The sequence below is a fragment of the Dermacentor albipictus genome, chromosome 5 (assembly GCF_038994185.2).
Source record: "Dermacentor albipictus isolate Rhodes 1998 colony chromosome 5, USDA_Dalb.pri_finalv2, whole genome shotgun sequence".
Lineage (NCBI taxonomy): Eukaryota > Metazoa > Arthropoda > Arachnida > Ixodida > Ixodidae > Dermacentor > Dermacentor albipictus.
The window spans coordinates 41,446,504-41,472,569 of NC_091825.1; the positions used below are offsets into that span (position 1 = coordinate 41,446,504).

A 26,066-nucleotide genomic window follows, 5' to 3' on the forward strand; every position below is an offset into this window, starting at 1 on the left:
CGCTAGAAGCGTTCATGCGAGCCAATAGTGGTGTCTTCCATATTATTAGCGAAGGCGATCAGCCAATGAAAATCAGCCCTTAGGAAAGAAAAGCTTTGTGAATTTGGCCCCAGGGCCCGTATTCACGAAACGTTCTTACGCTAAAGACGTTCGTGCAAGGCAATAGTAAAGTAAGACATATTATTAGCGAAGGCGATCAGCTAATGAAAAACGGTACTTACAGACGAAAACGTTTGTGAATTTGGCCGCGAGTGTCAAGGGTTGGCCCGAAAAGAAAGGCTGGGTTCTGGCGAAATCGTCGAGTAGTCCTCAAAGTCACATTATTTAAGAAACATGATGTGGCTAGTTTCCTCAAAAAAATCATCCATTAACCCCTCTCTTGGATTTTGCCTTTTTTCGCTTTGTAGCATAGTGTACGCCAACCACTAGCCTCTAGTTATTTGCCATTGCAGATAGTACATCGTGTTGTTTTAGGCCTATCAGTCAAATATCATCCCCTTTTCTTTCCTAAGACAGTTTCAGGACTGTATTCTTCAATTTTGACACAATTCTACAGCGAAGCTTCCTTGGCCTCTTCTCCCCACTCTTGCGGTAACTTACTTCAGATTTCTTGCCAGGTATCCAAGATGGGTCACTGATATATTCCCTGGGAATATGCAGGGGTGTATGCCGTGGGTATATATCTCGGGTATGTGTCACTGGCCACGTTTCACAGTGTAGACAAAAAATTTCGGCCTGTCATCCAAGACAGGTGTCTGCCACTGCGTAGGTGTCCTAACAGACAAGCAGAACAAAAGGAAAAAAAAAGCACAAGTCAGAAGTTATGAAGTCTCCACAGAAAATTGAAGGCGTCGCCCATAATGAAGTTTTGAAAAAGGTTGGCAACAAAAGCAGACGAATGTGTCGAAAGTGATATGTGACCAGATCATGCACTGTGCTAGGTGTGTCGAACTAGGTAAATAGAATTGAAGAAATAGAAGGTAAGACACTTCAGGACATTACATACAACTTCCCTTATCAACCCCATGTATTCATGGGAACCACTGATATTTTGCCCCTCATTCTTAGTCCCGTCTTACTCTAGAACCGCATCATCACCGCATCATCATCGCTAGGCGTGCCCTACATCCGTAATACTTGTGACACTAGTTTGCCAAAACGAAAACAAGCAGATCAGCCGTACATACTATGAAAAGCCTACCTTGGTAGATTAAGTGATTCAGCGCTGCGCTACTGAGTGTGAAGTCTCGGGTTGCTTTCCAGCTGCAGTGGTAGCATTTCGATGGACGTGAAGTGCAAAACACTCGTCTACATAGATTAAGGCTCACGTTCACGGACCTGAAATGTCGTAAATTAATCCAAAACTTAATCCAATCCATTACTTCTCAAATCCAACTTAATCCACTCCATTACTTCTCAAAAGCAGTGTGCAACAGTTGGATCATGTTGTGCAGCGGCAGATAGTTCATTTGCCTAATATGTTTTCTTCCTACTCAGAAGGTTTGCATAACTAAAATTCGTTTCACAGAGGTAGGTTCTCTCCCCAGTGGATCTATGACACGATGACACTCATTCGAGAGAGACAGGGAGCGAGGTAAAGCTTTTATTGAGTCCGGATGGGATTAGAGAGAAGGGGGCACTCGAGCAAAATTTCGGGAACACGTGGTGTCAAACTGTCTAGTGAGGCCCAATGTTAAGTCTGCGTGCTTAAACGTTGCTTCTCTTTTTCATTTTTCCCGAATTCCCAAACGCGACAACTGACCTTGTGGACTCTTAGCAAATATCAGAAACTGTAAGCGTTTCAAAGATGAAAGGTGCGAATTTATAACCAGTGAGCACAAAAATACGCAATCTTTCTAGATACGCAGTTTCATTTTTTTTTCTGCGTGTTTATGCATTTAGCATCTTATTTAATCTATCACTGCAAGATAATTTTGTTTTTTTTTGTAAGTCACCTAGATTTTCTTTCGCTCGTTTATTTTACCACAACCACCATTCTAATGTGTCCTGCGCTTTGAGGATGAAAGAAATAAAATGAAATGAACCATTAAAATGGAAGGCGCATATATGATCTGTCGTCGCAAAAACACAACGTGCTTTCCGCCTACACGAGCCTCTTTCCTCTTTTTGAGCAACAAAAGTAATATAAACACCACCAGAGAATAGAATGGCATGGTTAGTCTCATTGTCGTGTGTACACCTAAGTGCGAACTAAGAGCAGGTATGCGTTGCAAGTGACACGAGGAAAACCAAATGCGGCCAAAGTGCTACCTCATTTAACGCCCGTGAGCCAAGCTTCGTGCGAAGTCGAGAAAGAAATGAGCTGAGAAAATAGTGTCCCAACACGCACACGACACGCGCTGTTGGCTGTGGCGCACGCCACGCTGCCGCATGTGGGCAGGCGGAGAAATCAATGTGACCACAAACATTAAAAAATTCGCTTGGACACTTGGAAAAACGCACGTCAGCCAGCCGGAGACTCCAAGGTTATAGACGCAAGGGTGCAGCCCTCCGAATTTGCTTTGAAGTTTGTCAGCGTCGCGTCATGAATGGTATCGGTAGAAGGCGCAACGCGAGCCAAAATACTACCTCTTTCATGAAACGAAAAGTTTTGATCTCCAGGACACAACGGGCATGCACATGTATAGACAGCTGTAGCGTGTCACAACATGAGTTTGGACGCGTGACTGAAATGGAGGCAAGTACCCCAGAACTGGCATGACCACTTGCTCAGACAAGTCATGGTCAGATGAATCAAGGCGCATGATCACATGGTCAGCATGTTACTGCAGCTAATGCTTCGGCAAGGGGACTTGACTTCGTCAAGGGGAATGCAAGTTTCTGTGTTGAAACTTTTGCTCAAACGACAAACCTTGTTCTAACAGTATAGACCACTTCGTGCCTCCACCTTCCCGTGATTCTCTGTCTTAAATGTTCATATTTAAAGAGAGCGTTTCGAGACGGAGTATGGCATCCAGTTAAACTACTTGGAAACGGGTTTCAGAAAGGCAGCTGCAGACAACAAACGAGGTGTTGCGCCGCATCAAACGGTCAGTACGGCAGAGCATGCTCTGTGAACCACGCAAGCTCACCACCGCACACCTTATCAGCAAACCCGTTGCGAGCAGTTATCGATGTCGCCGGGTTTGAGTTCACTAATCACAGTGGAAAATTACAACGCAGTGTACGCACAGGAAGTATAGCTCTGTGTTCACTAAAAACAACCAGTTAATAAGAACGACGTAAATGTAATTTAGAACATGTATGCAACAGAAAGTGCAGGATTCTAGAGACTCAGCAATCCATCGCTTACCATCACATTGGAGATCAGGGAAAAGAAAATGGAGAACAACTACCGAAATTGTGGAACCAAAACCATGACTTGCCTAAATCGCTTGTTGTGCTCCTTGCGTTTTAGCTGCCTGTGGCGCTTGCAGTGCACTTCTTGGTTGCAATTCCCATAAGTGTTTTACATAAGTGCTCTTTGCGATTGCGAGTCACCTTTGCTATTTATGTATCCAGCGTGGGAATTCTTTGCAATTTGCTCGAACAATCCTTGCGTAAGACATTTCCTCTTCTTTTTTTGCATATGGACACTTGTACACTGGGCCAATGCGCTAACGGTGTATCAAGTTACTCGATTGCAATGGTCCGAAGAATTTCATTCAGGTTCGTGGTCGATGAAGGCTGACCAAGCAAGGGCGACATTTTCTAAAGGTTATTTTAATTTTACATTCTACCTCCATTCGCCATCGGCTACCAAGAAGCTACGCTCCTGTTGTGGCGGCTGTTGACCCTTTCGCGAGACATATAATAAGAGATGGGTGAATCCGAAGAAAAAAAAATTAAACATTTGAAAATATAGAGTCATGACGCATTTCAAGCTGGTTCACAGGTGATATGCAAATGCCTATTTAGAGTAAAAGAAAATAAATTACTTCGCTTCGCAAGAACGTGTAGCAGATTGGACAGATGGAACTCAGACTCTGGAGTTCGAGCCTGCTGCTACTAGCACCTCCTCTAACCTTTGAGCAGGTGCATAATACACAAGGCCGAAGCCAATAAAGGTAGGCCGGTAGCAAGAGAAATTTCTAGCGAATGCTGATTCTGGACATATTAGTGAAGGGAATCAGCCAATGAAAATGGTCTCCCTTTGTGCATTCGGCCCCTGAACTGCATTAGGTTGCCATTTCTGTCGTAATTTCGACACATAAATGCACTCATCCGGCCCGAAGTGCACAGAGTTGACGCAGGAGAAAACATTCTAGGCATGGACATCGCCGCCAAGCGTCAAAGCAAAGGGGCTTCACTGCCCACGTACTGTTGGGCGCCGCACGGCGGTGCACACCGTGTCAAGAGTACTTTGCGCCATTTATACAAAGTGGCGCCTGTTGTGGTAAGGTTAACGTAAGGAAAGCACGTAGGAGGGCATATAAAGCGAAGCCATGACGCCGTGGCGTCATCTTATCTGTCATCATACGTGACCCATTTCTGCTACACCTCACAAAAGCCAGTGCTAATCCTCTTTAGAAAGATGTGCCCAAAGAGACGCTGAATTTTGTTTATCTCAAGGCCTGGGAAAATTAGTATAGCGTTACTCCACCAAAGAACGGCGAACAAGAGTAACGTCGACATCCGGAAATACACTGTTTCTTTTCAGCACCGCTTATTGAGACAAGTTATTTGTTGGTATTTGTCTCGTTCGATGTTTTATTCTTCAAAGTCATGGTTTTGTGTCTATTTTCTTTCTTTCTTTACTCGGCTAACGGACGACCCCACTCACAACCAGTAAAGGCTTCGTATCCTAATGCTGTTCTCTACACACGAGCCTCTTCTTCAGCAGGGCGTGGAAAAAAAAATTCGTTGATAAGTATCAACGATCTACAGGCGCTTTCCGTTATAAAATGCTGCGGCTTCATTCAGACCGCAATTAAGCATGCAAACAACGTTCGCTACAGGGGTGTTTGAGTGTTCTGCTTTCCATTGCATTGCGGCCGCTGCAGCCGTGATTCAAAGGAGCATTAAACACATAACCAATGAATCGCCCCGGTTGGTGGAATCAGGAAAAGTAGAGCACCAAAAGCAATTGAGGATATGGTCATGCGACTGACACCATGACCAGGCGCGCAAGCCAAGGGACTAGGGCGTCGGGCTGCTGAGCTTAAGGTCGTGGGTTCGATTCCGGCAGCGGTGGCCGCATTTCGATGGGGACGAAATGCAAAAGCACTCGCGTACCGTGCATCGGGTGCACGCTATTGAACCCCAGGTAGACAAAACTAATCCTCAACCCCCCTCTCACCCCCGCCCCGGCATGCCTCTTAATCAGATCCCGGTTTTGACGCGAAAAACCCAAGAAGGACATCTCTAAATTAATCGACATCATGTCTGTCGGCGCCATTATTTTAATGCCATGTTTAACGTGTGTGCGCTGGTCCCTCCTATGCACAATATTACGGGCTTTACATAATTGCTCTCGATGTCTACTGGCCTAATTACGGAATTAAATATGCTAAATGTTTGTGATTCCAGTTTAGATTCAACTAGATGCAACTCGTTTTTGCGAACTGCTCCTCTCAGGTGCATTGCAGTGTCCGCCTCATCTCTAGCTTCTTAGAATAGTGTTGTAAGTGTGCCACATGTATTAGGTAATCCTGTTTTAATAACTTTTCAGGGATCCTGGATAGAACTCCGTGCCAAAAAATTTTCTGGTTCGTTCCTATTACAAGACGAGTACGATATGACACCCCTCCCAGTATGTTGGGAAATAACCCTTGCCAGATATTTGCGTTTTTATGGCAAAAAACACTTATATGCTCCACCAACGAAACGAAATTAACCTTAACGAAGAAGTATTTCATAGTTTTCCGTTATGAGGATGTCCTGCTTGTTCAATGCTGTGATTTTCGGCATTACATTGGAGAGCTCATCAAGACTACATAGAAACGGAAAGGTACAAATGAAGCTAGCTATAAGCACAGGCGCATAGAAGACGTCGTCTCTTTCTCACCTGTTGAGGGATGCCTGTTTGTGGATCTTATTTAGCACCCTTGACAAATGTCCATATCAGGCCTGTAGGAGTTCGAAGGAGAACGTCGACGTTAGTAGCCAGGTCGGGGATGGGGGGGCTACAGCACACACCTCACTCCCACCACGAGCCCTTATGGCGCCGTGGTGCACTTATGCAAATGTTGAGGCAGCGTCGCCCGGTGATGCTGAGTTGACGTAGCCGCCGATATTTCCCGCGCTATCCACGGCAGCCTAAGTGTACGTCCGCCTCGTCGAAGAAAAAAAATGGGTTTCGATGTCTTCTTCTCGAATCTGGCTTTTCCGGGTCACGGGGTAGGGGTCGAATCGAATAAGGCGATCCGATGCCGTCTTTGGGCGCAGTACTCTGCGTGGTATGCGTAACGGAGGTGGATACTCTTGCGAGGAACGGAAGAGGAGGCAGCAATATGCGCGAGCGTGTACTGCACTTCTGCCCGATGCTTCGAGCGACGCCTCTCCGCTGGTTCTGGTTTTGGGCGGGTAAGGGTAGGAGAAGCGTCGGAGGTGCGCGTTTACAAGAAGACGCGTCGGCGATGCACGAAGGCCTGGCTTTGAATGGCGCGCTGCGCGCCGCGATACGCGAAGACGACGGCGGCGGCGGCTTCGGAAGGTGCGGGGAAGAGCGAGGGAGAGGTCGGTGTAACGGAGAACTACCGCCGTGAGAGAGGAGGAAGAGATCGGCGGCGAGGAAGGTGAGGGAAGGGGGCAAGGCCACTCCGACCTCCCCTTCTTCTGCCTCCTTGTTTCAGCGGCCGACGTTAGACTCGTTATGCGCGAGACTCGTTCTTGTCTCTGCGATGCTTTCCTCTGCAAGCTGTTTGTTTTGCATTTCTAACTTCTCAGCTTGCACCTCCGAGAAGTGGCGACGAAGAGGCTGGTGCTTAGATGTAGCGGCGAGCCTCCTTTTTTTTGCCGTTTTTCGGGGGTTCGCTTCGGGTGTTGTTTTTTTCGCCGCGCGCGGTGATCTGTCCGCGAAGGGAGAACGTGGACCGCCGCTTGACGTTACGTAAAAGGTGCGTGGTACGTTCACAACCTGCAAGAGAATTGAGCATCCGGACAATGTCAGGCTGGAGAAAGTTTGATGCCTTGTTGTGCAGGGAAGCCGCGAAAGAAAAGTGCCACTTTCTCCCTTAGTGATGTCACATTGCGCTAGATGCGCAAAACGTACAAGAAGTATAAAAAAAAAAACATTACTTTTGATCAATGCAGGCTTGCTAAACTGTGCTGGTTTTAAGGAATAGCGCAAGTTGTACGTAAACGACGACCTGATGATAACATTTCCTTACTGTTGACACGAGGCAATTTTGTTGAGTATTTAAACTATATAGAAAAGAAGGCGCCAATTCAGACCGTTTCGTCAATATATATATATATATATGAGAGTGAACGTGTGGGTCTAAGGAGAAGAAGCAATAGAAGTAATTGACAAAAAGGAACAGCTTACTTTTTGCGACCACTGTGGAGAAGAACGTGTATCTTTCTTTCTTCTTTTTTTGCAGAGATGGTCGCGCTATATTTAGTTAATTTTATTTAGTTATTCCTGCAGTTGCCACACCAGGCTTTTCAAACACAATTATTGATTCTACAAACGGCATTATAAGTATCTTGCGGAGGACAATTTCATTAAAGAGATTATCTGATGAGATGAGATGATATGAGATATAGAGGTGAGATGAGATGAGATATATGAGATGAGATAACGATGAGTTTATCTTACTCGTCCGAAGTGAAATCTCTCATCCTATTTTCTGCAAGTCATGTAATTGTATTTGTGCTGTAGATATACTGACTGGTTTATTGTTTAGTTGAAATAATATCCCACTTAATATACAATAGCAGTGGTTCTTTTATATATTCCTTTGTTGCCTAACCACCAACAGTCTAATGCACTGCAAGAAACATTGACCTTTGTCAGGACGCATACGGCGCTCGCCTTCTTGGTGCGCCTCGCTGACATGTTGCAAACACGCACAAATAAACAGAAATTTAAAATGAAGTTCAGCAGGCTATATAATACCGCGAGCGCGGACCTTGCTCCGTAAGGTAAACACGATCAGCGTCAAGGGAAAGGAAACACAGCTCTGGCTGGCGGATGATTGCGCTAAGACATTAGAATTTCTTAGGCATAGTTTGCAGCCAGCTTACGCGGGAAATGGCAACCTTTAGGTCGTTGGGAGTGCATCTCGTAGTTCAACGCGTTTAATATTTCTCACCCCAAGCAATTTTCACACAGTTCTTTGTTTCAAGCCATGTGTGTCTATTGTACACGTATGTATGTAAGGCCTTATACGGACGCGTAGTATCGTGCTACTTGCTGTATACTGCGACTAACCCTCGTGGCGACTTTCTTTCCTTTAGAAGAAAACCACAATTTAGAACTGTCCTACTATAGCTTTTTTCTGTACCCGGAACCCTACCCTCCATTTTCGTTATTTTGTTAGAATGCACTTAATATGAGTTCACTATCTACAAAAACGCAATTGTACTTGTAACATAAGAATACGTTCTCAGAAGAAACAAAAACACGACTCTCACTTTAGGCACATTCCCCCTTACGTCATCATCATTTTCTCTTCCCCTTTCCAGCAAACCGTCATGTCTCCTCAGGCGCTCGTTACCCTAAGAGACCGGACATCAAGGGTCTCGGAGCCATTCTATGAGCATTAACCCCACGCAGAGGTCGAGGAGCGTTTGGGATAAAGAGAACGGCGGAGCCGAGACAGACTAGGTGCCAGAGATCTACGTGGGATGGTACACAACATTTCTCGGGGTGGGGGAAGGGTACTTGAGATCCCAGGCGCACAATAAGGATACGATAAGGCCAACGCGAGTCTTCCGAACGTCTGAGCGCCGATAGAGTCTCGGCATGCGCTTGCGATGAGCACAGTAATGCGCGCCTTCATCACTGCAGTTTCGACGAAGGCTCCCACGCTGGGCTCGCGACGTAAACGGGATCCGCAGTGTGACCTGGCAATTCTCCTTTTCGTCATAGCGGTTGGGGTGGGGAGAGGGGACGTGCTCTCAGTTTCCGGTATCGTTCATGGTTGTAAGCACAGCTAGTGCCATCAGCTGTGCTTCGCGTTACGCACATCGGAAACAACACTATAGAATTGTCCCCCCATCACCTATTGTTCCAACAGGGCATTGACCCCGCGACACCCGGTATTTCTTGCGTGCGTGTCCACTTTAGTAGTGTTCGACCTAGCGATCGTTGCCGAGTTTGCTCGACGATGTTCCATTGCGTCTTATTCGCCTGAATTTTTTTGAGTGTCACCCTTTTCTCTCAGCTCCTGTCAGACCATTGTAGAACTCTATAACACGCCACCTTATTGCCTTTTTCGAATTGTTCCTTCTTTTTAAATCCTCCTTGCCTCACACGATGTCTCCGCATTATATATGCGAGGCATAGGCGGAGAGTAATCATGTTTATTTTTGGTAGGCCAAGGTGCCCCAGGGGAGCCACCGGCATGTGGCGCATATGGTGCGGGAAGTGGGCGAACGGGCCACGTTGATAGCTCGAGAAAAACCGTGTGAACGAGGCTGCGCTTGTTCGCGTTCGGGTCTCTGCAGCTCACAAGCGCCGCCTGTACAGGGGCTCGTCCATCTGGGCTCGTTTAGCTTTATTTACGTTAAACATTCTGCCACTCATTTGATTTTGCGGCTTAAGTTTTGTAGGCGTATGCTAACTACGACTGGGAACGCGGAGTTACCACCGCCCGTCAACGACTGAAAAATACCGCTGTCAAGCAATCGCTTTCAATGGTCATGGAAACGCGCTTTCTTAAATGGCTCCTTGGCGCGAGTTTGCGGATTTTAATAGTCCTCGTAAGCGAGCGTGTCACTGTGGCATAAAGGCTCGACCGTACACACAGTAGTGGCTGGGCGTCTGGCTAGGGGTACACGGGAGCTCGCAGAGGTTTGAGTCCATGCGCTTGTGACGAAGGGAAGCGCGACCAGCATACGGCGCACGAAGCGGGCGCTTCATCGTGCGTAGCACGCTGCTTGTAGGTTGCTCTCAGCGGAACCATTTTGATTTGAGGAATTTTCATTGCGAGTTTGATTATGCGATTTTTCTGGCATTTCATTCGTCAAGGCGAAGGATACCGCATTGTTCTCTAATTGAGAAACACAAAAAGTTTGTACGTACACGCTCTCAAAGCCAAAATCAACTTAATTCAGCAGGCGTGCCTTAAGTTTATATGCCCACATCGTGATGTAAGCGTGCAGCTTGCCACTTCCAGAACGCACGCTCGTATCTGACATGGGCAGATATATATCGAACCTAACGTCAAATGTAAGGAGGCGCGTGCGATTGGTCCTACTTCAAAAGGCTTCCACTTTTCACCGTATCATTGTAGCTTACGTGCGCTCTAAGTTGGTGAACAGACGAGTAACTTTTGTGAACCGAGGCCAACAGGCCTGGAAGAGCCGTGAAACATGCCAGCACTCAGAGAAGAACATGCAAGATGTGGGTGGAAGGGAAGGTGGGAAATTATATATATATATATATATATATATATATATATATATATATTAGCGATCTGCTTTCTCCCTTTCTCACTCTCCAGAGTTTTGCACGTTGCAGGAGACCACCGTTCTTTTTTTTTTTAGTACAAAGTGTGATACAAGCAGTGCCGGCTCGTGTAGTCGGTAACTAGTTTACGAACTTCTCTGGAATTCCACCTTTATTTTCTGCGTCCATTGCTGCGCAGAAAAGGTAATTGAACCCACCACAGTGGCTATGTAGCCTTCTTCAGCCTAGCAGAAGGTTACAGCTGCAGCTTCTATGCACCTTCGTGGCGGGTTGGAATCGCAAAACCGCTCTCGTGTGCCGTGTTCCGGGCGCACCTTAATAAACCCAATCTGGTCACAATGATTCTGAGGTCATGGCGCGCGTATTAACATACAAGCGGCTTTTACAAGTGTCATGTGTGGTCGGTCTTCGTCTGGCCTTCTCTATATAGCGCTTCATTGAAAGCCCAGTATGTCGTGTCAGTGAGCTCGTTTATAGCATTGTCAATTGCTTTCCTGGAGTCGCTCGTTCAGCGTTCGTGATGCAAAAAAATTAAAGAAAATTCTGCAGCTTTAGGTGCCCGAAACATTATCTGATTATGAAGCACCCTGTAAAGGGCCGGAGGTGGGTGTACACATAAATAACCTTGACCACCTCGGGTTCTTTCACGTGCACCTAGTACAATGTACATGAGCGTTCTTGAATCTCGCCCCCATTAAAAAGCGGCCAGCGCAGCTGCGTTTAATCTCATCACCTATAGCTAAGCAGCGAAACGCCGCACTGCGCTGCAGCGGCGGGCGATTATCCTGATGGTTGCCGCATGTTGTGACTTCGCTCTTGTTCCGCGATTTTCGTATTTGAAAGCGGGCAATGGATCATTTTTTATGCGAAGCATATTACGAGAGCTCAACCCAGCTCCTCAGGCGCGGCGGTGTCGCCTTCAATACCACGTGACACCGTGACGTCACTACAGAGGAGAAACGGGGCTCCAATGGACCATTTCGGAAATCGCAGCGCCGCGAGAAAACCTAGCGGGCGCGCGCGACGCATTATGGGAAAAGTGAGCGAGCGCCGACCACCCGCCCGTCTTGGCTGCCTCCTGCGTTCGCATAGCTGCGGTGTGTGTGTGTGCGCCTGCTTTGTTTGGTTAGAGATTTCGTGTACTTTTTGGTGGTGGGCGGTTGCAGGTGCGTTATATTAACTGTTACTTGCCTGTGGGTTACTTAGTGACCTCAGCTACTACTGCGCGTGATGTCGTCGAAGGGCCGAGGCGGCGGTCAGACTTGTTGTGTGCCTGGTTGCGACAACAACACGCTGAAAGACAAGAACGTTTCATTTCACGCGTTCCCTGCAAATGAAAAAGAAAAAAAGGAGTGGGTGAGAAGAATGAACCGCCAAGGAAGTGCTGGTCGCTTCTCTTTGTGGCAACCTTCTAAGCACCACCGGATATGCGGAGCTCACTTCAACGCAAGTGGACGCCGTGGTTATCTGGACCGGCTGCCAACAATTTTCCCCCACAATGTCATCAATCAACTATCTCCTTCCTTTAATACCAGTAAGTATATATGTTCAGACGGTTATTGCATGTAATCATAACTTCCAAATCTTTTCCAGTCGCGAAACGCAAGAAGACGAGCTCCCAAGCTGCCTCTGCCAGCCCGGTGCTCCTTCTGAACGAGTTGGATATCGGCTGCGTAGTTGACGTGCCCCAATGCGATCAACGTAAGAGACGCTTTAACTGCGCCATCTTTTTTCTGAGGCTTCGGCTTTGTGTGTACGCATTTTCACGAAAGTGTATTATACGCAGAAAGCGACGTTGTTTCCAAGGAGTCCACCCAGCTGACATTCGGTGCACCGGCTTCGCCTCGCACGGAAACGGAAGGTTAGTGAGAATTCAAAATTCTCGCTTTCTGCATTCCACTATGAAAACCTATTTTTCGTATTTAACGGACCCCTATCGCGCCCAGGATGCCGGGGTCCACGGGTGCTGTGGCAACCGATATATTAATAGCGAGCGACTTCCTTATCTAGTGAAAACTGACGAAATTTCTTCCCGCGAAGCCAGTTTTTCGCAAGCTTTTGCAACTTTCTGTTGCAACTTTCTGTTGCATTAATAAATAAATAAATTGTGAAAATTGTGAACTAGCCATGGGAAGTCTGCATGTTAGGAGTGGCAGAACCTCATGTGTTCTGTGACGTAAATGTCATCAGTGATTTGTATCATCCATGTGTTAGTACTTCAGCGAGTTTTCTGATAAACGTGGTACCTCTTCCACCAGTGCACGCATTGGGAAACTTACCCATTTCATTTCTTTCACCTCGATATTATTCCCTTTACCCCAGCTTGGAAAAATGACTCAAAAGTCAGGCTATCCATATGTAGTGCAAATTTGGCGGAACAATACACTGGTAGCACAAGCTGCAATGTCGTCGAACTGCATGCTCAGGAGGGGCACAGACAGCTCATGAGGTTTACGAGTATAAATGGATAGCATTAATCTGGGCTTGCTGGTTGGTAAGCTGCTTGCGCAGGTGGATCAGTGGAGTGAAAGAGCGCTGGGCTCTATGGCTTTGGCATCCTGGTTCTTTGTTGTCTGTATATCAATGTAAGCCGAGAGCAAAGGTTCAGAACACACATTGTGGGTTGAAGTGACTATTTAAAACCCTGTAATCTGCATTAAAGTAGGGCCTAACTGTTCGCAAATCAATCAGCAGTTCATTTCTTTTTAGGTGCCGACCACTCGTACTCCATGGGGCCTCCAGACGCAGCATCTTCTGCCACACTAAGAAAAGTCAACCACCTTCTCGAAGTCTGTGGAAAACTCGAGCATGAAAACAGCTTGCTCCGCAAATACAAATCTGTGCTCCAGAAAGAGGTTGAGGATCTGAAGGCTCAGTTGCACGATATGAAAGTTGAGGCGCTCAAAGAGAAGCTGAAACTAAAAGATTCTGTCTCTAAAGTTCACGATTTTGTTTCAGATGAGAAACGACTCGTGTTTTATACGGGGTTTAACTCCTTCAAAAAATTTGATGCGTTTGTGGAACATGTTGAAGGCATGTACGAGGCAGTGAAAACGGGTGCTGGCAGGCCACCAGCACTGACAATGAAAGAACAGCTCATTGCAGTGCTTTGCAGGCTCAGGGTTGGGTTACTGGAACAGGATTTGGCATATCGCCTGAAAGTGTCTGTGTCGACCGTGAGTGCCATGTATACATTTTGGGTAAATTTTTTGTTTGAAATGCTAATCCAGATACCAATGTGGCCATCCCGTAACACAGTGGACCTGTTCATGCCAGACAATTTTAAAGAATTGTACCCATCTACACGCATTGTACTAGACTGCACAGAAATTTTTATCGAGAACCCGTCTGACTACAACACACAAAGCGACACTTTCAGCTCGTATAAAGGACACAACACCGCAAAAGGGCTCATTGGCATCACTCCGAACGGCTTCGTTTCTTTCGTGTCTAATCTTGCTCCTGGGAGACTTTCTGATCGAGAACTCACAAGACACAGTGGCCTGTATGAGTTGCTCGAGAATGGGGACAGTGTAATGGCGGATAGAGGATTCCTCATTGAAGATGACCTCCGTCAGCTTGGAGTCGAATTAAACATGCCACCTATGTTGAATGGCCGCTCGCAGTTGTCACTGGCAGAGGAGTTAGCAACACGGCAGATAGCCAGTTTGCGAATCCATGTTGAGCGTGTCATCAGGGAAGTTAAAAACTTCAGAATACTCCGTGCTGTTTTTCCGAATGTTATGGCAGAGAAGCTGAACAAGATATGGAAAATTTGTTGTTATCTCAATAATTTCATGCGTGAGCCCATTCTAAACAGATGAGCGATGGTGGTGTTTTTAATGTTTCGTACGTTGTGCATGATCTACTGTAAAGAAGGGTGCTCAAACTTTTTAGCCTTTTCAGTTGAAGAAAGACAAACCTCATTTGTCTAAAATGGAGTCGGCTCCTACCATGTTTCATTTCTATTTTGGCCAGCTTCGGTCACGGAGCCTGTATTGAAAATATTTGCTTTATGGGGGTTTAACGTCCCAAAGCGACTTACACTATGAGGGACGCCGTAGTGAAGGGCCCCGGAGATTTCGACCACCTGGGGTTCTTTAACGGGCAGTGACATCGCACAGTACACGGGCCTCTAGAATTTTGCCTCCATCGAAATTCGACCGCCGCGACCGAGACTTGAAAAGGTGTTGGCCGGATTATGTAAAAGGGGTACGCAAGCTGCACAGCACCTGAACAAATACTTAAATTCAGTTATGACTGGCTGTATAGTGAGATAGCAGTAAGCGGCTAGAGCATTAGTCCCAAAATAACTGGCTAAGGCGGGTGAAGACATGCATGAACATAGGTGCTTGGCGATTCTAGGAAGTGTTCCAAGAAACCCAAGAGTTCCACAAAATGCAGTTTGAGAATCCCTGCTGCAGTGCAAGGCATTGAACTTGCGTTAAAGTACACTACTTCATGTACAGCAGACTAGGGCAGCATTTCTTGCTCTGCTGAAGTAAGCCTGAAGTCACTGTACAGGCTATATAGCGCTGCAATGCCTTATTTCTGTGTCGGTGTTGTGCAAATGATTCGAGCATAGAATGTGGCAGTACTATATCTGAGTCATGACTAAAAATCAAATCACCAGTCCCTTTGCTGAGCTACACAGACAAGTTGTAAAGTTGCACTGTGATATAAAGTTTGTGAACAGGGATGAAGTACCTCAGACAGGCTGGCCAACGTTTCGATAGGAGGACCTATCTTCGTCAAAGGCGGCCTCGTCATCCTCGGCGTGTTAGTTTTAAAGGGTTAGTGAAGTGACGTCACGTGCGGGTGTTGTCGCTGGCGGCTGGTTTTAAAGAGAGAGATTACAAGAGGGAACAGGCGCTGTCGTCCGACGTCTGTGAGCCTCATTCTCAAGATGACGGGACAAGAGCGTGAGAGTGGGCATGCGGGGAGAAAAGAAAAGAAATAGAAGCAGAAAAAAAAGCGAAAAAAAAGGGAAAAAAAGGAGGGGGGGGCCAAAGCGGCACCAAGACACAAAAAGGGGGGGAGTGAAAGAAAAAGAAAGAGAAAAATGAAATTTTAAGAAATACGGGGCCTTGGGAGCGTGTTGGGGATGCGAAAGGTTAGGAGGTATTCAGGGGGAGTCGGCGGCATGTTTTTGAGGCATTAGAACGGCCGGTCAAGCGGTCTGTGCGCGAGGCGCGAGTAACACAAGAGACAGAAAAGAAGGAGAAAACCCAGACACACACACACACACTCAAAAAAAGCATGAGTTGAAAGTGACTTGAGTAGCATAGTAGTAATAGGTCGAGTAATTTTGAAATAGTTAAGGTGGCGACGAGGAGTCTGTGGTGCAATGTATGGGGTGACTGAAAGGCATGGTCTTTCAAGGGGCACTGCCCCACGCGCTTAACATAGGTGTCGTTACGGCGGCATCCAGAAGGCGATATTCTGGGTTGAGGCGCCGAAGAAGGCATATTGACTTCGGAATGTGTTGTCGAGGTGGTTTCAAGAAAAAAAAAAGATTAAAAAAAAGGGGGGAGGGGGAAGGGGGGGGGCGAAATCGGTATAACAAACAGGAGGGTGACGCGTGCAGAAGCGGGCGGGGGCAAGTGTACATGGAAGAAGGGGATCGTACAGTTGGTATAGATGTAAAAACCTGAATGAGTACATTAAATTGAGTAGTAGGCAGAAAAAAAAATTTTTTTTCTTTTCTCGAAATGGAAGAGTAGGTGAGGTTAAGAATTAAAGTTGGCTGGTGGCCTAATGTGTTTTGTGTATTGGTTGATGATATGAGAGTTTCAGATTTAAGTTACAACTTCTAAAGATTCTAAGTTGCCGCGTGCCAAATTAATTCCTGTCGGGTGTAGGCAATTAAACTTGTGTATGAGGTATGATTCCGTATACTTCCTTTCGCGAGGGGAACGGAAATTTGTTTGTAGTATATAGAGCCTTGCTTTGTCAAACATATGTCCATGTTCATTAAAGTGGCTGGCTACTGCTTTGGGTAAATTGTGTTTTGTGTCCGCGCGGTGACCATTGAGTCTTGTATTGATTTGTTGTCCAGTCTCACCTATGTATTGTTTGCTACAAGCGGCGCATTCTAGACAGTAGACTACATTGCTTGATGTACAGGTGAAAGCCGAAGTTACCTTGTGTGTGTAATTCGACGCTGTACTTTTTACTGTAGTAGTGGATTGAATGTGTTTGCATGTAGAGCACCTGGGGCGGCCACAGGGATTGGTTCCCAACTTCTTCTTTTTCTGTAGTTTGGCGTGCACAAGAACATCTTTATAATTAGTGTTGCGTCTGTAGGCCACTCTGGGAGGGACGGGAAAAATCTTAAGTTTCTGGTTGCTGGTGAGAATCGGGTAGTATTTAATTAGGATGTTATTCACGTTTGGGAGTGCGTTTGAGAATTTAGTAGTAAGAAGAGGCGTTGTTGTTCTTGTGATCCTCGGGCGGGGCTTGAGGACCTCGGCTCGATCAAGTTTGGTTGCAGCGATGTAAGCTGTTTGAAGGTCACTGTTTGGGTGGTTCCTGTTTTATAGCGTTTCTTTAAGGTGATCGAGTCTATCTATGTAGTCTTGGTTTTCGACGCAAATGCGACGTAGTCGTGTGGCTTGGCCTTTAAAGATGCCTTGTTTGCAGTGTCTGGGATGGTGGCTGGTATATTCTAGGTATTGTTGTTTGTCGAAAGGTTTCCTATACAGCGTCGTCTTTAGTTCACCATTGTCAATGTATATTGTTGTGTCCAGAAAGTTTATGCGCTCAGTTGAGGATCCTGATGTGAATTTTATTGTTGGGTGAACAGAATTTAGAAAGGCTACATATTTATCTAGACTGTCTTGACCGTGTCCCCAGATTATAAGTATGTCGTCTATGTATCGTAGGTATGTGTGGGGCTTGGTAGTGCAGCGCGATAGGAAATTTGTTTCTAGAATCCCCATAAATATGTTCGCGTAGGTTGGTGCAAAAGGCGTACCCATGCTTGTACCATGTATCTGTAGGTAGTAACTCTCTTCAAATTCGAAGTAGTTAAGTGTTAGAACTAATTCAAGGAGAGACAGGTAGACTTCAGTAGAGTGTTGTGCACTGTGTTTAGACAGCGTTTGTTTTATCGAGGATAAACCATCAGGGATTGGAATGTTGGTGTACAGCGCCGTGACGTCTAGTGTTGCGAGAATTGTGTTGTGTGGTAGTGTGCCTTTAGTATTAATGTCTTCAATAATTCTCAGCAGGTGGGGCGTATCTTGTACAAATGACGGAAGTGCTTTTGGCAAGTCGACAAGTTGTAAAGTTGGTGTTTGCAGCCATTGTCTTTTCTACCACAGATTTTCTTTCCTAACTTTTTGGAGTGAAATCTGTAAAGTGAATTTCACTTTGTCATTTTTACATGTGTTAGTGACGCGCTCATGTTTAAAAAAATTGTGATATGTATATGTATTGTATATTTTGTACATTTGTACATTGTACATTGTATATTTTGTATATTTTTGTACTGTATATGTAAAAAAATTTGTATATGTATGCGAGACCTTTTGAGACCTTTATTACAAACTCTCATGTAATGTCCTGCATGGAATTCTTGAGGAAGAACTTATGAAATAACTGCTATCGCACTCAGTATCAGTATGCAATACTCGAGATGCGGTAGGTTCGAGCTTGGTCGTCAAAGCAGTGCGAGCCCAGTGCAGCTCGAAACTTGTGCATTTGCCCCTCAGAGCAGAGATGAAGTATGCTCAATGTGCACCTTGGGCACTCTCTATGACGGCACATTGATTACTGTAAAGCATAAACCTTCGTTGGTTCACTCCACGTATGTTACAGGTCGTACCGAGTGCAAGAGTACCTACACTAAGGAGAACACACTTTTCACTTCGCAAAGGTTTTGCTTGCAACTTTCAATGCGGTTTCCTTACAGAGACCAATGTGAAGTCACTATCACCATCAAGTATAGGAAATGTTGAAGTGTGTAGCCGCCCAGATTCCTGTGTCTAAGAGTGCTTTATGTATGTGTTCAATGACAAGGCAGCAAGACGTGTGGTGCTTGATTTACTTTTTACACACCGATTAGTTGCACACACATTTAAATAGGTGGTGGCAACACATACGCGTGGCCATAACGATATTACACAGAAAAACACTTTCTTCATTTCTTCATGGAGACTAATGCAATACAACATATTTAAAAACCAAATATATGTAAGATGAACACATGCCAAAGCATGTTATGAGTCCGAGCATCTTTGTCCTGCAGACCAATGTGACTTAACTAAGTCGTTGATATTCACACACAAGCACAGTGCTCTTGGTAGTTCTTGAAACATTCCAGAAGCCGTGGCAGCATTTGTGAAATCCAAAGCGAGCTGTCAAAAGTGATCCTCTGAAGAGTGCAGTTTGTGCCATTATCAACCAAAAAGTCACACCAGGAGAGTCCAGTCAAAGCCATTTGCCCCTGGACCTGGTAAAAGTACTTGTGGGTCGGTTTAAGAACTCCATTCTTCAGGTAGGATGCCGTATTCACAGCATTTTCTAATTCATCACCCCGTTCCTTGGCAGCTGAGAGGGTCTTAACTTCAAGGAGACCAAAATCTCCTCCCTCGTGTACAACACGGTCTGGCGTTGCACCAAGAACAGGGACACCAGGGTTGACGCACAACCCACAACAGTAAATCCTAACTGGGACCTCTCTCTTCTCTATGTAACGCTGCACGGCTGCAGCTTCATTCCTTAAACCATCAGCCATGTATTTGGTCTGCATCTGGCTAGACCCAAACAGCCTCTTGAAAAACTTCTCGTCAGCTGGCTTCTTCCGTGACACCACATCTCCGAAGTGCGAAGCAGTCAGGCGCTTGGATCTCTCGAAGCTCCATGTTGTAGAGCCGCTCTGCATCCTAGTCGCTTGCTCAAGGGCCCATGAGTCTTCTAAAGTAAGCTCACAGGAGCCGAACTTGTATCCAGCTGGCACATGCTCAACCCATAGGGCTTGCACCGGTAACCTGATTGGCATCTGGCTAAGAGCATCCTCGTGAAGTGCTCTTTTCACTGCTACGGGCAGAAAGTGGTTGTCCTCCAGCGTCTTGCATAGCATGGCGTTTGGAATATTTTTCTGTGTCTGATACATTCTCTTAATATGGTCTTCTGTCACTGTCAGAGAAACTGTGGTTTCTTGAGCCAGATGCCTGCCAGCTTTCATTGGCATATGTTTCACAAAACGTAGTTGTGAGAACTCGCGTGAGTGCATGTTGGCCTTCTTAGCGCCAGTACCCCATGCTCTGGGTTTGTCTGTACACGACTGTGCGTCTCGCACGTAGGCTGCCCCAGAGCGCTTCAAGTCTAGTACAAACCATAGTATGGCAGCTACATGTTTACATACACCCGCAGCTCCAGCCCGGCAGTTGCAGGTTCCTTCAACCACAGTTCCATTTGACGAGAGCACAGCAGCAGTGTTATATAATTTTGCCAAAGAGAACGATGCCTCCACGGTTGCTTTAAGAAAAGTGGAACTGTCAGCCTTGCAAATAAGAACATTGTGAACCTTATCTGCTTTAAACATCCTGTATCCGCTTATAGTATGCTTCTGAGCACTATGTGCATTCTGATGTGCCAAAATTTCTTGCTCTGAGAAACCATCCGGCACGTCTTTTAACTGCTTTGTCCATGGTCCTTTCGGTAACCTTGCTTGAAGAGGACGAGTATTTTCAATGGCTCGTAGTGGTTCCTGCAACATGGGTATAAGCAAGCGTCAAAATGTTTTCTTCGGCACTCCACATATGAACAGAGCATGGAAGCATACACAGCTGATCATGGGATCATCAATGCGATCTTGAAATAAAAGAGTATTCATTCATTGTGTCTTGGTCACTTGTGGCAAGCATGCTTGAAAAGCAACGCTGAACCCGTTTCGTTCACTATGCGCGGTAGTGAAGAATGTTGCACAAGGACGGGCTCCGTAAGCCACTAGCTAACTTAAAACTCTGAGGCCGCCCTAGTACAAGGTACTGGCGCGTTCAATACTTTTCAGGTTAGCCAAAACATCCGCCGCAGTTTTTTTAGACCGCATTCGCGTTACTTGTAGCCACCGAGGCACGTTCATATTTTGGGTGCGTCTATCTGCACTCCACGGTAGTAAATAATGCACACCGCGACCGAGGTAGTACGAGCTGTCAAACAAACAGCAACTGCTATCTATACCGCAATGCTATGCTCAGATATATGCACTGAATGTAAGAGGACTAATACAAGAGCTTCTTGGTTCTACTTCGTACTTGCTGCGTGCTATTCAAACAACACTATAGGCAAGAAAATTCGCTGGCACAAGCTAAGCACCAACTCAGCTACTTATTTCTTGCAAGATGTACATTATTGAACGTATGCGCTGTCCGTTCCTTTCGACGATATGCTTGTTTCAGACTCGTCCGTAGATTAAATAGCCCGATGTAACCAAAAGACTGAATGGGCAGTGCTCGATAACGAGGTATTTTGCATACAGCGCATAAATTCTCACAAGAGGGTGTCGCACTGTTGCAACAAACATGAATGTACTGTACCCTACGTACTACGCCTGCCGCCGGAACAGCCGCACAAACTTCGAAGGTTTGCGACGGGCGACTAGTAAATAAATGCACTGTTAGCGCGTGCTCACCAACAAAACACGCCTGCTAGCCGTAGGATCGCGCTCGTGCCTTCAGTAGCATAGCTATAAAACGCTGACAAAGGTGTTGCTATGCAAAGCAAGCTCCGAGCGCGAGACACTGGCACATGTGCGCGCTTCACGAGCGAAAATACTCGCTTCGCGCTCGTAGCGTCGGCTGCATAACCACAAGAAAGTTGTACGGCAATGTAAAGATCACTTGCGCGGCGCAAACATGCAACAAAAGTATTACTAGCACTCAAAAAACAAAGTTTTTCTTTTTTACCTGCTGTTGCGCAACGTCCATGTCGTACCGCTCCTGCGCCGGATCCTGCCCGCCAAGATCGCTCACAATTCCCTGCCTGCTTTGCGGCGGTCGCGTAGGGGGCGCGCGCAACTTTCCGAAATGGTCCATTCGCGCCGTCGCCCGCGGCGTCGCGGTGGCATATAAGCAGCTACGCTTGCCTCTGCTAGACACTCACGAGGTGAGATGCCTCCTGGAGACAGAGCTGCTCGTTGGAATGAGAAGCGAAGGTTGCGGCGTGCTACAGAGACTGTTTCTAGGTGGCTTTGCTACGGCGCAGCGACTACGCGCCCCGCGTCGGACGCGGTGAGCGTCGAGCAACGCAGCGTTCGGCGCGACAACGAAATGTGCGCCTGAGCAAGCGCCGCACGCGTGAGCCGATGCCGACGACACCGGCTTTTCTGCGACACGAACTCCTTAACGCTGTCGCGTTAAAATAAAGGCTAGTATGCTTCGCATCCTGGGCTTAACCTTAGCTAAGCCACAGTCATTTTTTTTGTTTGGTCTCGCGAATTTTTGAAGTGAAACGTCTTTCAGTTCGCTCCCCTAAGGTCGCTTGCAAAAACCGTATTGAACGGAAACGCGTAGCACTCTTACCACTTATATATTTGAAAGCCTAAGACCCGCGTGCCTTACGTTAGGATCGATGTGCAGAGGAAAAAAAGAAAAGACATTGTTTAATCACACCGTGGTCGCGTGCACAGATGGCGCCGGAGTCGCGCCATGCATGGTGCAACTAGAGCTAAATTTAGCCTCTCACTCTACGTTGAAAGGTGCATAATAACTCGGCAGTACCATTTCTCGATCCAAGCGGCGATGGTAACGTTTGTAACAGCTGACTCTGCTATAGTAAGTGTAATTCATCCAATGCATACCTGCGCATGTCAGAACTTGGGGCTTGCATGTATGCAATTTCCACAAGAAACTTTCCGGTTGCTCTCTTATGTCGTACCCACGTTCGGCACGTAGTGTCCGGATATAAGGTGAAGAGACTCGGGCTTCAAGGCATACGGATGCCAATTCACCCCCACCGCCTTTTACCACGGCTGGCCCACAAGGAATTGAGAGCGAGCACGAATGAAAGATTAGAGCGTAGGACCCTCGCTGGCTGTATCTTAGGTTAAGCATGTAGGCTTTGTAATGTATTATTAAATGTCCCTTGCGCTTGTGGATGCATAATTTTTGTACTCTGGAGCCCGTACACGCTCCGCGTCCCGCACAAGACTTTTCACGTACTCCCGCTGCGGCTGCGTCTCCAATACAGCATACCCCACATTTTTTATTGCTTTACGTAGCTTTCAATGGCATGTACATTTGCACGTATTTGTTCATGGAGGCTGGTGTTGTGCGAATTAAAGTAAATGGTGTTGAAGTTCGTAAGAATTCGTAATGGTAACAGCTCGAAAAAAAATGGTAGAAAGGGTGAAAGAAGCACAGCACCAGTGTTTATTTCTCTCCATCCGTCGTTAATTTCGCCCTGTTACCTTTATGAGCTGTGCGAAACTTATTCACATCCGTTCTTACCGCTATAGGAGCAGCACTTAAAGGCTAAAGCAACATATTCTTGAATTTCTCGAGCAATGTATCGATTATGTTTTCCCTTATTTCGAAGGTATAGTCGTTAGTGTGTGGGAAATATTTCGAATCTCCGTACCCACACTTTTTTCCTTTGTGTTATCTCAAATTATGTTAGTTCAACCACGAAATGAGCTTGAACATTATTGCCATTATCCACCTCGTGTCTCCCACCTTCTTAGTTGTTGAAATGAAGCAAAGCAGGGAGCTGAAATTAGCTCTTCCGAATTTATTTTCCCAGGTTCTGGCCCGTGTGTAACCCCGGGCAGCTATTTGCGAGTCTTTATAGGCAGCTGTGGAAGTCTTTCTTTTGTGCCTTTTTTGGCGTTCTTCAGGTCGCTATACAGGTGAACGAAACCACACTGGTTAATAGACAAAACATTTCAACGCCCTCCTTACTATTGTTAAGATGATGATTTCTTATGGTATCGATGTTGAAACGGCGTGTCAACACATGATCAGTTAGCCTGTCTGAGCTATTAAGGTATATATATACATCTATTGATGTCTAGCATACTGCCTATCTCTCCTTGACCTTTTCTCTCTCACTCTGCGTCAGAAGCGCAGAAAAGACTTTACAAACGTGAAAAACGTGTTTTTTCACTTTTCTTGTGTCCTCACATTGCCTACGCTGCCATCTTAGTATGATGAGCCAACTAGCCATCTTTCCCTCTTCAAGAAATCTGTATCTCAATATTGTATAATTACCCATGTCTGCAACGACTATGGTTCTACCAACATTTTTCTGTTTTTATTCATCCTACACTCTTAACGTATCTCGCTTATTTTAACTGCGCACCACTCTATGCTTCCATCCGCTTTGAATCCCAGCGCTTCTGGAACGGTGACATTTCCCAAGGGACGTTGAGGGCGAACATCTTGGTATGCCATTACGATGCGCTGAGTCGTTTCCGGACTTTTGCTGCAGCAGATGCACGCAGCATCCTGTTGCAAATATTTGTTCCAATGTGTTTTCGTCCTCATACAGCGAGCTCAGGCGTAAAGTAGCATGGCACTGCCCTCTTGTTATCGTACAGACTTACGGTCTCGATTTTATTCTTTCCGTATTACAAATTTCTATTGTCCTTCGTGTTTCGATACTTTGCGTGCACTTTATTCTTTCTGTTTCTTGCAGGTTTATATCACTATATGCGTAGTCTATTTATACTTTCAATTACCCTGTATTTGGTTGCCAACTTTCTGGGCCTCTTCCTCTGTTCTGTGGGCACGCTTTTGAGGTACAGATATTTGTTCACATTACCCGCCCACTTATTTTTAGTCATGTTCCTAACTATATCTTCAAATATAATTTTGCCATGCGCTTCACTGACTTCGAAAGTGGTTCAACCAATGTCGCCCTACACTGCCTCATTTGTGGGTTTACCATGGACAGGCAATGCCAACACCAACAGGTACTGTGATTTTACGTACGGAATTACATCTTCGAATGTTAACGCTGATACCATTACTCCTTTACAAAATTTCTAGCTTCCCCTCATATTATTTGTAAGCACAAAATCCTATATGCTTCATTATTGCCCTATTCTATTTCCACTTCATGTTCATATTACCTTGATGGATGTTTGAATGAGTCTCTTCTGCTTTTATTTATACAACTATGTAGTTTTATTGTTTGACTATGGATATGACCTACTGTTAAATTGATACGACACCATTATTCGTCTTTTCTCTATCTTTTCTCAAGTATTCTCAATTTATCCATGCTATATGGTCAGTATGGGTCGCTTTAATGCTGCAAGTATCCGCAAGTTTCCGTAACTCCCCCATAATAACGGTCCTGAAAGCAGCACTCATTTTACCGATTGCATGAGCTTCCTTTGCAACATTTTTCATGGCACCATTAGTTGGAGCGGACGATATACTTTAACGTAAGTCGAAAAGGAAACCACCGTAGTTGCTCAGTGGCTATGGTGTTCGGGTGCTGCGCGCGAGGTCGCGGGTTCGAATCCCGGCCAGGGCGGCCGCATTTCGATGGGGGTGAAATGCGAAAACACCTGTGTACTTAGATTTAGGTGCACGTTAAAGAACCCCAGATAGTCGAAATTTCCGGAGTGCCCCACTATGGCGCGCCTCATAATCAGGGAGTGGTTTTGGCACGTCAAACCCCATAATTTAAAAGTCGAAAAGGTCAGCCTGGTAGGGCTGTCTACTTGTGGCCGGGACCAAAATGAAATCAACGCACCGACAAGCGAGAGAGAGAGAGAGCAATGTCAGGGTAGTTAACCAGAAGCAAGTTTCTGGTTTGCTACACGCCACTGGATGGAGTGGGGAACATACGGGCTTATTACCCTCGCGTCCCTGCTACCTTTTGTTCCCGGCAGACCACCAGGAACTTCGAGTATTTTAGCTTGACCGACACGTTAGTGTTTCGTTGGAAATGTGACTACGAGTGGCTGTCTCACAGCTTCTCATAAATAAATAACTAGGTGGCTGAGGATTAGGAAGCATACATCAATAGGATCCCTAATTGGTGCAAAAACATAGGGAAGGGATTGGCCGCAGCGACATCAGCCCTTGCATTCTTAGATGCATGGACGGTTGCACTGGCCCTTGCAATACACGTTATGCGGAAAACGCCCTTGTTCGGAAACGTTTGAAAAGTATTTTTGCACTTGTGTTTTAAGTTGTATTATGCCCCAGGAGTAGCTTCTCGCTTAAAAAAAAAACATTTCTAATCGTGGAACAGGATAGACTTGATATTTCCGAATGCCTTCAACACGACGGCCACTTGGGCAGCAGCAGCGGCACAGATGGCACACGTGTATTATTCATGACCGGTACTCTGTTTTACAGGCGATTCAGATCAGGAACTGTGTTCTTGATCGCTACAACTACTGACGCCGACACGTGCAGCTGACCTTGGTGGTCCAAAAGCCTGACGATCTGCAACCCCCGTCCTACCATGCGAGGGTACCACCCTTCCTGTCTGTAAATGATCCTGCATCTTCCACAAAAGTTGG

At 46.0% G+C, this 26,066-nt stretch overlaps 2 protein-coding genes across 12 annotated transcripts in view; one reads left to right on the forward strand and one right to left on the reverse strand.

The window, feature by feature from the left end:
• The window catches only part of LOC135902102 (proteoglycan 4-like), a 73,077-nt gene extending 66,453 nt beyond the window's left edge, over window positions 1-6,624 (reverse strand). For 2 of the 11 annotated variants that reach the window (XM_065432006.2, XM_065432004.2), the window contains exons 1-3: window positions 6,008-6,624; window positions 1,202-1,338; window positions 601-774 (exon numbers count right to left, since the gene is read on the reverse strand). The gene's annotated coding sequence lies outside the window, so the exon portion shown is untranslated. The remainder of the gene's footprint in view (window positions 1-600; window positions 775-1,201; window positions 1,339-6,007) is intronic. The other 9 variants (XM_065432011.2, XM_065432003.2, XM_065432012.2 and 6 more) reach the window with 7 other exon arrangements.
• A 6,684-nt stretch (window positions 6,625-13,308) lies between these two features.
• LOC135902146 (uncharacterized) lies at window positions 13,309-14,403 on the forward strand. The gene has a single exon (XM_065432075.1). It carries the CDS (start codon window positions 13,309-13,311, stop codon window positions 14,401-14,403), a length of 1,095 nt encoding a protein of 364 aa, XP_065288147.1.
• The last annotated feature ends 11,663 nt before the right edge of the window (window positions 14,404-26,066 follow it).

What these genes read in the sequence shown, in the direction of transcription:
- LOC135902146 (XM_065432075.1), top strand. Translation starts at nt 13,309, where the DNA reads ATGGGGCCTCCAGACGCAGCATCTTCTGCCACACTAAGAAAAGTCAAC.